This window comes from Polistes fuscatus, unplaced genomic scaffold (genome assembly GCF_010416935.1).
Source record: "Polistes fuscatus isolate 324 unplaced genomic scaffold, CU_Pfus_HIC Scaffold3, whole genome shotgun sequence".
Taxonomy (NCBI): domain Eukaryota; kingdom Metazoa; phylum Arthropoda; class Insecta; order Hymenoptera; family Vespidae; genus Polistes; species Polistes fuscatus.
Window position 1 is genome coordinate 536784 of NW_025113107.1, and position 17434 is coordinate 554217.

At 31.1% G+C, this 17434-nt stretch overlaps 2 protein-coding genes across 5 annotated transcripts; both read left to right on the top strand.

Annotated features, from left to right (window-relative positions):
• Positions 1 to 742: 742 nt before the first annotated feature.
• LOC122519221 (mucin-12) lies at positions 743 to 11030 on the top strand (the record flags this gene model as incomplete). Its single annotated transcript, XM_043638555.1, has 9 exons — positions 743 to 782; positions 1960 to 2048; positions 2258 to 2422; positions 2594 to 2710; positions 2874 to 3212; positions 3307 to 3869; positions 3975 to 4120; positions 4220 to 5664; positions 5766 to 11030. Coding segments are annotated over 9 exons (6966 nt in total), but the record flags the coding sequence as incomplete, so codon positions are not given.
• Positions 11031 to 11592: 562 nt separating this feature from the next.
• LOC122520239 (methionine-R-sulfoxide reductase B1) lies at positions 11593 to 14911 on the top strand. Of its 4 annotated transcripts, XM_043640315.1 has the most exons (4): positions 11593 to 11862; positions 12482 to 12654; positions 12776 to 12794; positions 14133 to 14331. In XM_043640315.1, exons 1-4 carry the CDS (start codon positions 11777 to 11779, stop codon positions 14182 to 14184), a joined length of 330 nt encoding a protein of 109 aa, XP_043496250.1. In that variant the 5' UTR covers positions 11593 to 11776; the 3' UTR covers positions 14185 to 14331. The 4 variants fall into 4 exon arrangements, with proteins under 4 accessions (XP_043496250.1, XP_043496251.1, XP_043496247.1 ...); XM_043640316.1 differs by lacking the exons at positions 12776 to 12794; positions 14133 to 14331 and adding an exon at positions 13248 to 13798 and having other exon boundaries at positions 11594 to 11862; XM_043640312.1 differs by lacking the exon at positions 12776 to 12794 and having other exon boundaries at positions 11595 to 11862; positions 14133 to 14911.
• The last annotated feature ends 2523 nt before the right edge of the window (positions 14912 to 17434 follow it).

The following is a 17434-nucleotide window of genomic DNA, read 5'->3' on the forward strand; positions in this document are numbered from 1 at the left end:
GACGATTACGACTAACGACTAACGACTACGACGACTACTACGACGACGACGACGATGATGACGATGACGAAGAGGTGGATGAAGATACAATAGTAGCAGCCGACAAGTAGGAAGAATTGTTTATAAAAGGGAGATATATTAATAAGAAAGATATATTATAAGTGTTGAGACGGAATAACGTAGGAGACACTTCGAGGTACATATCTGTTTAATTTGAAGTTGACGAAACTTATGTGCGTATATGTAGTTTTGCGTCTTGAACAATGCGAAACTGGTGGTTGTTTTGAGTTGAACATTTTTCCCCAAATAGATAATGGTCGTAGAGTGTCGTGTACATCGTTAACAATCGGCTGGATAGTCGCGCACAGGGGATAAGTGTTTAATTAAAATTGTCATTAGCATAGTTAGGGAAATAAAAGGGACGATGTACAAATGCGTTTAGCTGTTACTCGAGCTCGTGACGGCGGAATGCAACGAGCTATGTGGAAATGCGATTACCCGCTCTTTTACGTAGTGGACTACTACGGGTGTTGTGCTTCAACGAATTGTATCCAGGTATTTTAGGAAGGATCGACCTTATCCTGTTGTTGAATTCGATTTTATTTCATTCTCGGCGTGCTCTTCGAATCTACCGATAAAAGTCGATCACCGACTTTTATTCCTAAGAGGAGGAGCATCGTCCTCCTCTCCTTGTTATTCTGCAATCTTCACCGCCTTGAAGTGATTTACCCGGTTTACCCGCCACACGACGGGTTATGTTTCCCACTTTATAGGGATCCTAGGTGAGTTCTAGATAACTACATAATTGAGCTTCATTATCACCAGAATACTTTATATATATATCTATATATCTATATCTATATCTATATCTATATCTATAATATTTCTTAACGAATAAGTTGTCATTTTGATCAATTTCTTATACCTTAATTAAAGATATTATATTAATTTAAGTGATACAATTTTATAAACAATTAATCAATTTTTTTACATTTCAGTTTTAATATCATAACGTATAATTTTGAGAAATTTAATTATCAACTATTAATACTTTTTTTAGTATAATATGTTAGCTATTTTCTAAATTCCAGAATGTGATCTCAAAAAATAGACAGTTTACAGTACCTTGATTTGTTTAAAGAATAAAATAATTTCTCATGTATTTTAATTAATTTATTTAAAAAGTATATGTATATATATATATTTACTGTTGTCTTCATTTTTTTTATAGACAATATTACTATTAATATTTATCTGATTAAGTAAAATATTTGTTTCATTGTTGTTTTTCCCTTATGCAAATTGATTAACCCTTTGCACTCGAAGTTTCTTTTTCATTCATATTACCAGCAACTCAAAGTAATTTCAATAGAAAAATTATATTCACATATTATAAATAAATGATATAATTAATTAATATAATAATATAATAAATTATGTGCATTAAAAGAAAAGTCATAGTTGGTATGTTGTAGACTACATTGAATTTGTTTTAGTTGTTCTTTTTTTATCGTCTCCATAGCGGAGCCCTCGAGTGCAAAGGATTAAATATTTTAAGAAGGAGAGTATCCAATTGTTAGCATTAATATTATAGCTGCATTGTATATATATATAACACATGTGAAATTATACAACATTATGGTACAGTGGAAAACATTTCATAGCTCTGTTATCTATCTGTTACTAAAAGTTTATTTATGTGTTACTAAAACTAAATCATTTATAATTATGATATCAATTGTTAGAAGTATCATCAGTACTTCTAAAAGTTTATTTATATGTTACTAGAACAAAATCCATTGTTATTATGATAACGGTGATTAGAATATATATTTTTAAATAGTTCACTCGTTAGATTTAGTGTAATATTACTGGAAGAACTTCTAGAATTTTTCAACGAAACAATTTCGAATAATTTTTGACTGAATAACATTAATTTTTTATTTTACTTTTTTGTAGACATACAATCGTGGTGGGAGGTGCCAAGTATAGCACACTTCTGCTCATTATTTAGGGCTGCCTTCAATCTTCTAGACTTTGACATTGAGGTATTTAATTATATACTAATTTCTAATTGTAAACATTAAATGCATCATTTATGATTATTGCTTAAGCTTTAGAGAACTTGTAGATTCTCCTATACTATTAAACAATTCTTTCCGTGCTAAATATCCCTTGGTATGGCTGTTTCGCAAATGAACTTTTTCTGTATGTATGTGTGTACTTTTATTTATTTACTGTTATATATATATTTAAGGATTTAGAAGAAGCATTGTTAACGGATGGAGGCACAGAAGGTCGTTTAGTGCAAGAGTTAATAGTAAAATTATTAGAAGGCTGTTTATCTAACGATACTCGCAATGACATATCTACTTTTAATTATCAAATGTTTCTTCGTAGACTGTTCCGGAAAAAATGTCAGGTAAATATAATTTTGATACTATCTTCAAAAGCTTCGATTAATATCAACTTAGATTATTTGACAATATTGTTAATTGAAATATTATTTATTTATATATTTATATTATATACCTTGCTTTTTATTTTATTTTTCAAGTAATGTTTTAATATATTTTTTCTTATGTTTTTGTAGGAATATAAATGTGAAAATCCATTTAATACCGATGTAGACTTTGAATTATTACCACTTCGTCAAAAAGTAGAAATATTACGTGCCCTCTGTGATTTCAGACTAGACGCGGAAGACGTAGTACGTATTCATCCATTTATGTAATAATATGTTATACATAAATATTATATTTAGGCTTTACCATTATTTAGGAAATTTTATTTGAATAATACTATTTATTTTTTAATGAAATAAGTTATATTATTATTTAGAAATGTATTAAATATATGTAATTTTTTAACAGGAGCAATCTTTAAGTAATCTGGACTCAGATAGTCTGCGAGTTGAACCATTGGGTCATGATCGTAAGAACTCTGCTTATTGGTACTTTTACGGCACTCGATTGTACAGGGAGGATTATATCGATACTACTGTTAGTACCTCATTCAAACAGAGCAACAAATCAAGAGAGAAAAAACGTAAAAAACGACGGAACAGAGTGGCGAAAAAGGAAGAGGAAGAGGAGGAGAAGGAGGAAAATAATCTAATATATAAAACAAATAACGAAAGGGAAAGTGTATGGCAGGTTGTTTGTTTTACTCAACAAGATTGGAGTCGTTTGGTTGAAAAATTTCGTGATTCAGTAAGTACTATATATTTTTCACCGATGAACGAATAATAGTCGACGAAAAAAATTTGTGACCATCAAAATTTTAATTGTTTATTACATTTTCTAGGAATACGATACGGAACGTAAACTTTATCGTACTCTATCAGAAGATTTTATGCCTGAAATACCAAAACTTTTTGATTTGAAAGAGAAACAGCAAAGGCGTAAACTTCTACAACATAATAACTCAAGGGTTCTTCGAAGTCACGAGCCTGCGACTCAAATGGAAACAGTCATGGTCAGATCAAAGATTAAAACAAAGAATAGTAAAGGAGCAAAGAGAAGTTCTCAGAGTACTAAGAATGTTTATGTTAAAGATAAAAGTTCTCCACCATTAAGTGTGCCGCCTATACAAAAGAAGGGTAGACAAACTAATAATTCATTAGCATCTGCAGTTGGCCAAATTGTGATTCACACTAGAGATGAAGTGGAAAATTTAGAAAAGAAGAAAGGCATTAGTAGTCATGGTGATAATTATGTTTCTTCTAATTATGGATATAAATATGGATATTCATTTGGAATTGAAGAGGAGGAACGTCGTGTAGGTATGCATAAAGTACTTGAAAGCTTAAAAGACCATGTGGACGCATGGCCTTTCATTGATCCTGTGGATGAAGAGTATGCTCCTAGGTGAGCAGGAATATATAAATTATACATTTATCATTTAGAATAAGTAAATATTTATATATAAAAAGAGACAAAAAATCCGTATTAAAGTTTATTTTATTGATGCAGATATTATAGCGTGGTACGAAGACCAATGGATCTTAGCACAATGGAAGAAAAATTGGAAGGTGGATCTTATAAAAGTTTAAGTCTATTCAAACGTGATTTTCGCCTTATTGTAGACAATTGCAGACAATATAATGGTTCTGATAATGGTTAGTATTTAGATTTTAAGAATTTAAATGATTTTAAATAATTAATAAAATATATTAATTTATATTTTTTCTCTTTTTTTTTTATGTGCCGAATTTTAGAATATACTGAAATGGCAATTAATTTAAAAGAAGCATTTGATAAGGCAGTAAACCGTTATTTAGAATCCGAAGCATCAAGCGATGAAGATCTTTTATCGACAAGATCAGCATCTATGTCTCCTTCGTCTGTTTCTTATCCCGTAACTACTACTTCTCCTTCTACGATGCAGCATACTGTAAAAAAGGGCTTAAAAAAGTCCAACAAAAAATCGAAATCTGTTAAATCTGAAACTCGAGCAAAATCAAAAATTAGCGTGGAAGGTGAAGAAGAAAAACCAAGCAAAAATTTAAAATTTACTAAAAAAAAAAGAGGTAAAAGAAAATCCAAGAAAATAAAGCCAGAAGATATTGTCGAAGAAGATGAAGAAGAAGAAGAGGAGGAGGAAGTAGAGGAAGAAGAGGAGGAGGAAGAAGATACAGAGATAAAAAAGGAAGAACGAAATACACAGGAGGAAGAAGCTGACAAATCATTATTAAATGCTAATGTTGTAAAATCAAAAGGGAAAAAACAACACATAAATACAAACAATGTTTTATTAAAAACCAAAAAGCTGCCTCCCAAAGAACCGGAAGAACTTAAACGGACAAATAAAAAGAATAAACATCCACAGAAAAAAGATGTAGAGATAATCCGTTCTGGAAAAGAAGGGAAAAAACGAAAAGAAGATTTTGAAGAAAGTTATGAACCTTCTATTATTGCAAAAAGTAGAAGTAGAAAAATAGAGAAAAAAGAACTTGAAAATACTTTAATAGCAGAAAATACAAAGAAATGTAAATTAAAACGAGTAGAATCTCAAGATAATAGTACAGAAAAATCTCTACACGTAAAGGTAAAGAAAAATCGTAAAAAAGAAAAAGAAGAAACAAAAATGAATTTAAAATCGGACGAGGAATTCGATGGAAAGACTTTAACGAAAGAAAAAGAAAAGGAAAAAAAATCAAAACAGAAGACTGAAGAAAATGTAAACAATGGCGAATTAACAGATCTTGTAGATTCCAAAGAAGTAGAAATAGAAACAAATATACACAAGTCAAAACAATTTGATACTTGTAAAAAACTTGCTGCGTTAGTAAATAATAAAGATTTGGAGTCACTTGATAGCTTGAAAGATAAAGTAAGTGAAAGACGTCGTGAGGAAAAATTAAAACACGAGAAGGAAAAGCAGAAAAAGAAAGATATTCAGAGTGCATACTCAAAAAAAGTGCCTTCAAACGGTAGTACATTACATGATGGAGATAAAGTCAATTTAAAGCGATTGAAGTCTAAAAAAGGGGTAAAAGATGAAAAGTCGATTGTTATAGGAGACCTAAATAAGAGTCACAACCATGAAGTAAATGATGGTAAGAAAACAAAAAATGCACAAGTTAGACATACCAAAGCATTTGGTAAAGAAGAAAGTTCAGCGATACAAGCCTTAAATCAAGCAACAGAGCAAACGCTTAATGTAAGTTATAAATGTTTCTTATTTTTAGTGTATATTATTAAACGTTTTTTCTTAATTATGTTTTGTCAAAGTAATATATAACTTTTTTTTTTTAATGATAGGACATCAATAAATGGCTTGACGATGCACCTCGACTTTCGGAATTTTCTTCTGGCAGTGATTCACCAGTATTTCATTCCTCCATTGAATCGAATAAATCAGGACCAAAGTTAGAAGCTCCAAGAAAACGACCAAGTTCAATTAAAATTTTTGGACCACATGGCCCATCTAGACCAAAAAAAATACAACGTACTATAGATCGTTTACAACCTGGTAAAAGCAAGGGAAATTTATTATTAAAGAAACCATTAAATTTATCTTCTTCCAATGTTAGTGATATACCTACTCATCAATCTGCTAGTGATAATGTTAAACCTAGTACAGATGTTAAAGAGGAACCAAAACTTAGTTTAGGAACTGTATTGAAAAACGCAGATTCAATACAGATAATCTGTAAAGGTTTAGTTTCATCACCAAATCCTAATTTTTCAAATGACGATGAAGAGGAAGATCATACTGCAGTATCAGTAAGTTCAACATCGATTGCTGTTGAAGAAAAATTACCTGCTAACAAGGGGACAATATTACCATTGACAACAGTGGAAGAAATCAAGGATAATAATGTTTGTACAGAGGAAGTTCAAAAACAAAAATCCACAACGCCAAATTTAAGTGCTTGGTTCAAAGCTTTTGGGGCACCAAAATCAAAAAAGAAAGATGAAGAGGTAGAAGAAGGTGTGCCAAAGAAAGATGGAGAAGTACAAGAAACAATCTGCAATAGACCAAGACGTATGAGCACAGGTGGTAGCAGTTTAAGTGAATCACTTTCTAGTTTCTCACAAGAATCTCCACCCGGCCGCTGTTCTGGTCGATCACCGCAAAATCAACCTGTAGTGACTACAACTGAAACTCAAATACGAGGTGCTGGATTTTATCAGGATGCTTTGTCAACTGGTAGTAGTCCTTATAATAGCCCCTATTATGCTACACCGCCGAGGTATAGTGCCCAATTACCTCCTACTCCATCACCTCAAAATCATCCATTGTCTCCAGCATATCCATCTCCTGCGTCATATGAGCAAACTCCAATATATCCTCAAATATCATCCCAAACTCCTCAAGTATATCCAAAAACATCATCCCAAGAAAATTCTAACGAAGCTTATCGTCAGCTGTCTCCTACATTTTCTGCCCAAAATAATTTTCCACAAGGTTCATCACAAAGTGAACCTTACCCGCAACAAATATCGTCTACTAACCAAACTCAATCCGCCGGGTATTCTCAACACTCTCCACAACCTTTACATCCAGTTTTTTCACAGACTTCACCTCAAGCACCATCTAATTATTCCCAACCATCGCCTCAACAATCAACTACGCCAAAATATTCTCAACCTTCTCCCCAACCAAGTTCATCTATCAATTATTCTCAAAACTCTCCTCAAGCAACATCTAACTTTTCACACCCTTCACCACAGCAACAACATTCTCCGTATTCTCAACCTTCTCCTCAGGCACCTTCGAATTATTCACGACCATCTTCGCCTCAACAACATTCTCCATTTCCACAATCTTCTCCACAACAATCGACTGTATATTCTCGAGCTTCTCCTCAACCACCACCAGTATATTCACAGCAACCTACACAATCTCCACATTTTTCACAGCCTTCACCTCAAACACATTCAAATAATTTCTCGCAACCATCACCTCAACCACTCCCAACATATTCACAAACATCTCCAAAGCCACAAAACTTTTCACAATCATCTCCACAGCAAATACAAACATTCTCGCAACACTCTCCACAAACGCCGCCTGCGTACTCTCAATCTTCTCCACAAGCACAAGTTTCCTATTCGCAACCTTCGCCACAAAACAATTCCTATTCTCAACCATCTCCTCAACAACCACCACCTACTTATTCTCAACCATCTCCTCAACAACCACCACCTAATTATTCTCAACCATCTCCTCAACAACCACCATCTAATTATTCTCAACCATCTCCTCAACAACCACCACCTAATTATTCTCAACCATCTCCTCAACAACCACCGCCTACTTATTCTCAACCATCCCCTCAACAACCGCCTAACTATTCTCAGACATCTCCTCAACAGCCACCACCTACTTATTCTCATCCATTACATTCACCCCAAACGCCACCTAACTATTCACAATTGTCTCCACAACAACAAGCAGCAGGAGTAAATTATCCTCAACCATCTCCTCAGCCATCACATGTTTATTCTCAACCTTCTCCTCAACAGAAATCTGTATGTACCTCTCAACAACAATCTACTACATACTTGCAATCACCTCCACAAGCTACGAATTATACGCAATCTCAATCAAAAGCTCCTGAGGACTATACGTCAAATACGATAGTATCTTCAAGTTATTCTCAAAACTTTAAGCAAACTCATTCATATTTACAATCTCCTACATTGTCAGTGAATGAATCGGAAAGGAGACAAGAATTTTTGAAGTCTAATAGTAGTGATAAAACTTCGCCTGAGGAACAACGCAATTTTATCGTTCAGCCTGAATCGTCGATGAATTTAAATGTGAACCATCAAATTTATCAACCTTCAAATCAATTTCCTGCAGCATATCCAAATAATTTTTCTAATAGTGATATGCAAAGATCGAGTAGTAGACATGGCAATCAAGAACCACCACCATCACAACAACAGCAACAACAGCAACAACAACAACAACAACAACAACAACAACAATCGCAACAGCAATCGCAGCAAACATTGCAAGAACGACCAAATTTTACTGATCTTAGTGATTCTGTAAATGTTCAAAAATATACTCAACAAAGAACGTTCCTTAACAAAAACGCAAGTACCGGAGATCAAATTCAAGCACAAGATCAATCACAGATTTTAGCATTTCAACAAAATTTAACTGCACATGAGTCTCTTTATCAAAGTGGATTTCAACTTTCGGGATATCCTGTAACTAATTCTAGACCAGTATATCACAGTCCACATTACTTTGATGCTGGCTCGAAAGCTGCTAGTGGTGGAACTTCAAGCACAACAAGTGGCAATCTTCCTCCTGTAAAAAAGCGTGTATATAATGAATCGCCAAATGAATCATCGCGCGCTATGTCACAAGAATCTACTATACGACCTGGACAAGAACAATTTATTTATGATTCAATGATAGCACTTTCACAACCAGAAGCAGTTTCAGCTAGTCAATTTGAGAGTGTATTTGTTGGAACTTTAGCAGATTCAGTTGCCACCAGTCCTGCATATGCACGATTGGGTTTAGGTTTAGTAAGTCGTACTAATAAAGAACAACAATTATTAACAATTCCTAGACCACCACCTGCAAAACCAGAACACTTGACTTATGCACGTAGTCCTGTATCGGGAACCGCTGAATTGGATTTGAATCTTTTACAAAGTATACAAAATGCAGCAGCTAAAAATTCATCAGGAATATTGTCAATGCCAAGAAGAATGGGAGAAACAACAGCAGCACCTCCTGCACCGGTTACGACTAGGGCGAAAAAAAGTAAAAAGAGTAAACAGCAACAACAAGAACAACAAAATGTCACTGCCTTATCGTCTACAGTTAGTACAGACCAACAAACGAGCGGCAGTATACCGAATTTTTCTCAATATTCGGGCACTCCTGGAGACATTGGTTTAAAAAATACTTCGGTAATACCACCAAGTGGGAGTGCCTTCAATTTTGCTGCACCAACCAGTACCGCCACAAGCAGTTCACCCTTTTACGATAAGGAAGCATCTGCTGCAGCAGCAGCATTTGCGTTTTTAGATGAATTTCGTAACACGAATCCTTATTACAGTATGGCGCTTAGACAACAACAGCAACAACAACAGCAGCAACAGCAAGTTGTACCAGTAACAGATAGTGTGCAATCATCTTGTAACAAACTTAGTAATCAAACTCCAAGAAATTATGCACCTCACCCATTTCTTCATTCTGCACAAAGATCAGCTGCTTATGGACCCCACGTATCTGCTTACGTTCCACCTCATGGTCCAAATCTAACAGTGGATCCTGCCTATCAACAATATCTTCATTCCTTTTATGCTCTACAACCACCACATCATCATAGACCGTCCTGGCTTTAGCCATTACAATTGATATAAAGTATATTTTACACATTACATACTATTTCGGTGGACATATTGCTTTATATATATATTTTTAATTTAAAGACAATGTTCTTCAATAAAATCGAAGTTCATTAATGTTTAATATGAAAGTAATAGAAAATTATAGTAATGAGTATAACGAATGAGAAATATAATAATATAATTATAATTACATTTATTTTGATGCTTTTATTATTTTGATTCAATTAAAGGAAAAGTGGCTATTATTGCTATTTATGTTACTATTAACATAACAATATTTCCACCGGAACTCTTTCTTTTATGTCACATTTTCTCGTTTCTTTTAATAATACTTATCCGTTTAGCATTTTTACAAATTGTCAGTATAAACTTTTGTTTTCTATTCATTAACGTATTATGTATGCATGTATATAAAAATAAGCCCACTTTAATATTAGGGATTTTTGATAGTTTTTTAAAAAATAATTACAAAAAAAATGAAGTGTAGCTAATATTCAAGTTAACTTTTATCAAAAGTTCCTCGAAGTAATACGCATTCTTCGTTTTTTTCTTTGATATGTCGGGACATATTTTATGCAATATTCAAATATATAGAAGAAGAGGAACTGTTGTCGACTTTACCATTCATTGTTAATTAGTTTCCTTTCCTATTTTTTGTTTTATTGATTAATTCTAATCGTTAGATTTATCAATATACCGAAGTTCTGATTTAAAAAAAGTTATGTATAGTATTGAGTGCACTATTGCAAGAGTGTATGTTATATAGTATATATATATATATAAGTTTACTTATAAGTTAGAGCACGTTTCATTGTACATAAAATACATATCTATTATAGATAATGTACTCGGTGTATGTAAGTTTTCAAAATTCAAAATATAAACTGAAATGATGAAAGATAATGATAGTATATACGTTGGAACGTGATCATTACGAGCGAATATAAATTATAAAATATGAGAAAAACATTATCTATATTATGTGTATAGCTATGCACCAGAGAGAAGGTATGTATCATACTGCTGTCGTATATATATGTGTATATATACGATATATATATTATCTATCAATCCTGTATTTGAGAATCGTGTACCGTCTTAGAGCGGTTTATCAAAACTTATAAATATATACAAATATATTGTAAATGTATATTGTAAATGTATTGACAACAGATTAAAGCACAGTTTGTTACAAAATTATTTTTTCTTTCTTATACTATCAGCCAATAATCGTTTATTGGTATATATTATAGGAATTATAATATTCCCTGCTATTAGGGAACCTTTGAAGAAATCTTAGAGAAAAATCAAATTGTAGTTTAAGTTATATATATATATATATATATATATTTAAAAAAAGTAAATAATAGAATTTCATTCTATATTATAATTGTACATAATTTCTTTTAATTCAAAAAAATATATTGCCTTAAAGAAAATTTGAATACGAATCGATAAAGCAGGTAAAAATAAAGTAATAATAATATAAAAGTAATATAGCTGAAAAGAATGCTTGTATTGGTACGTTGAAAAAGAATTAGTAGGGTAAATACGATATTCTTTCGTAATTCTATAAATAGTAGTTTTAAACGAAGTAGGAAAGGATGATGGTATCGTTTTCTAGAAAAGGCGCGTTCGATTTCGATTTGGAGATCGAAGCGCCACGTTATGAGGAGTGGGGGTGGGGGAAATGATCGACGAATGGCAGGCTACGAGTGCCAAATAATTGAAATGCGCACGCACGATACCATTTCGAAACTCGACGTTTACCCGCGAACTAGGAGGATGCGGCAGTCGTACGTTTAATACGCGTCAAGCGCGCGCCGGTCGTACATTCAATACTTATACAAGTCTATCATTTTGACGCATTATAAAACGTTAAACTGGCGCGTTTTCGATTACCTTTCGACGTAATAAGGAGCGTTCGTTTTTCGATTAGAAGGATGACGACGGAAATTGATAAAGACGAGCTGAAAAAACGTTTGACACCGTTACAGTGGCACGTGACACAAGAAAAAGGAACCGAGAGGTAGACAATGATATATTTTTTTTCTTTTCTTTTTCTCTACATCTTACATCTTTTTGGTTAACTCATGCTGGTTCTTTTTCCAATTTATACAAATTTTTTTTATTAATTAAGAACTACCTTTGTTGTATATTTATCATCGATATGTTTGACGCGATTTATACTTTAACATCTTAAAATAATATGTTAATGTCTGAAACGCTATCACTTTTATACGTTTTATATCATCTTTTTCTCTTGGTTTCACGGTGTTGCAATACCGATGTCAAAATTGTCGTTTATATTAGCTAATTATGTCAGAGGTTTCATCAATCTTTTACAGAACGATATTTACTTCATTTTTATCCTCAAATTGAAAATTTTTATTATTTATGTACGATACTCGTCATGTATAATTTTAAGATTTGTACTCATTCATTTTTTCTACATTAAATATGAAATCACGTTGAAGGCCAATTTAGTTGTAGACGGAGATAAAAATAACTTTTTCAAGAGCGATCGCTGGCTTTTTACGTCATGGCCAAGTAGTTCAAAAATAACATTTCGGATGTTGTAATTAACCTCTTTTTATTTAATGTAAGACCGGATGATAGTGTATTATAATTATTTCTATGTTACCCAGGCCATACACTGGTTGCTACAATAAATTTTATCAAAATGGTACATACACGTGTATCGTCTGTGATCAAGAATTATTCTCTTCTGACACTAAATATGACAGTGGATGCGGTTGGCCTGCATTTAATGAAGTTTTAGATCAAGGACGGATTAAGTTAACCAAAGATACCTCTCATGGTAAGCACAGTCTTTTTCACTTTTATTTACATTTAATGCTCAAACTATTATGCTCATATATACATATATTTGATATAATGAAGTAGTATTCCTTATTCATTTTATTCTTACATCATACGAGGATATCTAACGATATGCAGGTAAACTGATATTATCGAATGGAAAATATAAATGATTATTAATGGGAAATTAAAGCTTGAGTCTATCTACGATTAGATTTTAGCATTACCTGCTTATTATGGTGTCTTCGCTCTCTTCACACATTACAGTCTTAATCCATCATTAAACCTTCCTAACCGTTTCTTTTATATTTCATTGCCTTCTTTGTAGTTCTATTCTAATCTCTATCTTTTTATCATTTTCAATAATATATATATATATATATATATATACACCAGTAGGATGTAATATTTTGGTAAAAATATTTTCTACTGGCTTAGTTATTAATTTATTTTCTGCATGTATATTTCTTAAATAATTGAAATTTATTAATTACACGATATATAATATATGTTTAGTATATTATATGATCTGGCTTTATTTATACATGGGTAAAATGTTGTAGATATATATTTTTTCTATAAAATTCTAAGGAAGGCAGAATTCCTAATACCTTATATCCTGCATGTCCAGCTTAGAGTGTGATTGTGTTAGACTTACATCAATTTTTTATTATTGTACTGAAATGTTAGACATAAATTGCAAACAAATCTTTTCATCTAATTAATTTACAAAAATAGTAGTTATAGCATCTCTTATAATATTTGCAAATAAATAGCACATAACTTGTAATTGTGGCTTCTTATAATATAATTTTACTGTGGCCTTAGTAATATCAAAATTAAATAATTATATATTTTTATTTCTAATACAGCCGTCGCAGTAATATATGTGGTGTAGATGATAATTATATTTTATATGTCAATATAAAAAAATTATATAAAAAGAAGAAGAAACATTACATATCATTGTGTTTTAAATAGAATAGAGTCATCTCTAACAAACTCAATTGTTATTTGTGTAACTTTTTATTAATATTGACTATATTAAAGATCAGGCATCCACAAAAATCTAAAGAAACAAAAATTATATGTGTGATACTTTTACTCACTTCGAATTTAATAAAATTAAGACTTAATTTAAATCAATATTGTTTTAAGTAAATGGCACATTCGCTCAATCAATATTATAATCTGTGAATGTTACTACGATTAATACAGAAGAAGTTCAAGGATAGTTATATGCAAGGTAATTTTGGGTAAAAATATGTAAAGTAACAAATATTAATTAGTCTAACTGTAAGTCTACTTCTTCGCCACTACTATTGCTGGGAGGCATAGAAAGTGTACTCAGAAAGGTGTGGGTCTGCGTTTAATCACACTCTATTATTGTCTTTCCTTTGTCTTCCTACTGCTCCGCTACCACCACTTCACTCTCACCATTGAAACACGAAAATCCCGTCACTACACGACGTGTAGTTGGTGGCAATCTACTACTGCTGATCGCAAACCCAGATATGGTGCGGACTGAAGTGACCTGCTCAAAGTGCGGTTCACACCTGGGACATGTATTCAACGACGGTCCAAAACCTACAAGGAAGCGTTTCTGCATCAACTCCGCTTCGATACTTTTTCATGCAGCAGGGGAAGAAAAGAAATAAATTTTTTTAAATGAAAAGTTTTCTTTCGACATTCAATTTTTTTAGACATTTAAAATTCTTTTGTTGGCTTCAACTTTTAAACATAGTTGATTTCATTAAGAATTTCTTTACATCGATTGTGCTTTCTTGTTTCTAAGCAAGATTTTTAATTGTAACGTAAAATATATAATGTGCGTTATTAATATTTGCAAATTAGCATATTCATATTATTAATAAATATGGTCAATTAAACTTTCACAAGCATTTGCTATAATATACAATTATAAAGCGTGCTTCCATGCTGATGGTATTGTATCAAGTTAAGTAAAAATTTACTTATAAAATATAAGATATAATATCCCCATACATATTATACAACTGCACTTGATGTAATCATTTCTAACTCGACTAACATGATATTATATGTCTTTTTATAATCAGATCTGAATTGTGCAACATATTATTTATGTATATAATTATCATACAATTAATACAAAAAAAAGTGATAAAAATATTATTTTCTAAGAGCCCATACTATTTTTACAAATGTGTATAAAAGCTGCAATATGTAAATAGTTAACTATATATTCCTAACAATATAAAAAACTATTGGAAGAATCAAATGAGTTATTATTTTGTAACCTTCGTTCTTCTATAGAGATAAATAATCTTAAAAGGAAGGGTATATTAAGGGAAAATTGTAATAAAATAATATTTGTTTGTTACAAAATGTTTCCTTATATTGTAACATTTCAAAACAAACTAAAAGGTGTTACAGTACAATATATACGTAAAATTCTAGGCGTTATTTTTTTTCTTTTTTCTTTACAATAATTATTTATCTGCCGTCTCAATTTAATTTCTGGATTTCTTTATCGTTTATATAGATATATATTTTCCTGAGAAATCATTCATTACTAAAAACCTTTTAAAAGCAAATGTATATATATTAGCTGTTGTTTTTTTAAAATCAAATAGTTTTGATAAAAGACTGGAAACCATGTACTTTGACCAATATTTTTTTTCTTATTTTTTTTTGTCAGTAAAATAGTATCTTTGTTAATAGGCCTGGTTCTTTCATTTAGAGATCTCAAAGCATTTTCAAAAACATCATAAGCACGCAAGCATGCATATACACACTTAACCTGATTTTAGTAGGAACCTATTTTATACTTACAAAATGACAATAATACGTTTCTTACGTAAATACTTAAATGCACATGGAACGTTAATCGAGATGCAATTATAGAAAATAATACTTGTCCATGCATTTTATAATCTCTACTCTCAAAGTCTATTAGTTTATTCATCTAATCTTTTGCCGCATCAAAAAAATAATAATTATTTTATTTTAATAGAATACATATATTTTTATTACAGTAAGGCATGTTTTGGTACAAGCTTTGTACTTTTGTTTATGTAAACAGATTCATTAACAAGATGATCATTTGCAAACAATTGTGCATCTAAATGCACTTAGTATTTTGAAATTTGGACATGGAAAAGTATATTTTATATATTCAGTGCATCTCGATTTATCATTTAAAAATAAATCTTAACAGTAAATAGCGCTATGAACTGAGAGAAATATGTATCTTTTATAATTGTCATAATAATAATACGATCAGACAAAATGGATGTATATATGATCCTTTTTAAAAGATATTTGTGAAAATGCAAGACCTCGCTCGTTATTCCTGATCGAGCTAATTTATTTGGATCCTAATTTATAAATTCGTTTACATGATGATTAATACTAAATGTGCAGTCATTTCCTTTTTTTATGTTGCTTAACATCACTTACTTTCAATTAATTTAGAGTGATTACTGAAAAAGAATGAATATATGCGATGCTTATTTTCATGAAATACTGACACACAAAAATAATACATTATATTATTTATAGTCCCTGATTTTTTAAAAATAGGATCTTTCCCAATTTTAGCATGACTCTAAATATGTTCGTTAACACGATATAAATCGAGTCATTTTGTCTGTCAATTGTTAATTAAACTTTACTAATCGTTATTAAAAAACTAATCAGGCTTCTTATTAATAGTTTTATGGAAGAATAAAACTGCTGAATATTAAATACCTTACGCTTGTTTTTCATTTTAAGGAAATAATATAAATTTTTGCCTTTTTGTTTAATCTTTTCATTTCATATGTAATATATCAGTGATTTCTTTTGTATCAATAATTATTTTACTCTCATGATGTTATTTTAAGTGTCAAAAATCGCATATGACGCAACCCTATATATATATATATATATATATATATATATAATGAAATTATTAAAAATTACAGAAATTGCAAAATCTAAGTTTCTTAAACTAAATATATAGATAATTTTAATTGTAATGACATGATACTTTGAAAATATAATACAATTAGGAAAGACATTTTAGTTACTCTGTTTAATATGGTACAACCATTTGGAAACCTTGTATATAACCGTTGACGTGATTCTACATGTTGGTTTCTGATGGTTCGTCAAAATAAATGATACATTTTAATGGTTCAAGATTATAAGGAATCTAGCATGAATAACTCATGCTTCTAAATATGACAACAGGCACTTTATAGTGTCACAAAATGCTCCTACATTTGAACCTTGTTTTAAAATTTCATCGATCATCCGTTCATTTATTTTAAGACACGTTAAGAATAATTAGATTTGACCTGTAATGAAGAACACACTTGACCAGACAACGTTCGTCCATATAAGGATGTTCTTATTAACTAACATATTTTAGTAAAGAGGACCTTATATACCTTAACGTGTCTTATCGCGATGCAAATGAGAAAAAGTACTTACTTTTGTTTATCTTAATATTATAAAACAGTAATCATGATTTGCAAAAATGAATATTCTAACTGCACAAAGCACAAATAACTCAATTAGCCATACTATATATAAACTAACAAAATGCGACCATTGTGATATCCAAGATAAGAGAAAATAATTAAAGCATTTTTAGTTGAATGAAAACATAATTCTGCGTATTAAGATATGATTATAAGAACGTGACTTTTGAGAACGTTTAAAACAAGTTAGGCTATCGCTTATATATATATGTATTTATGTCATATTGACAGACAAAAGGATTGAAAACATATTGCTCTGCTCTTCATAAC

Excerpts from the sequence above, each read along its gene's own strand:
- LOC122520239 (XM_043640312.1), top strand. The coding sequence starts at position 11,777 with ATGACGACGGAAATTGATAAAGACGAGCTGAAAAAACGTTTGACACCG. Across the intron at positions 11,863-12,481 it reads CAAGAAAAAGGAACCGAGAG|GCCATACACTGGTTGCTACA; the intron begins GTAGACAATGAT and ends TATGTTACCCAG. Across the intron at positions 12,655-14,132 it reads AACCAAAGATACCTCTCATG|TTGGTGGCAATCTACTACTG; the intron begins GTAAGCACAGTC and ends CACGACGTGTAG.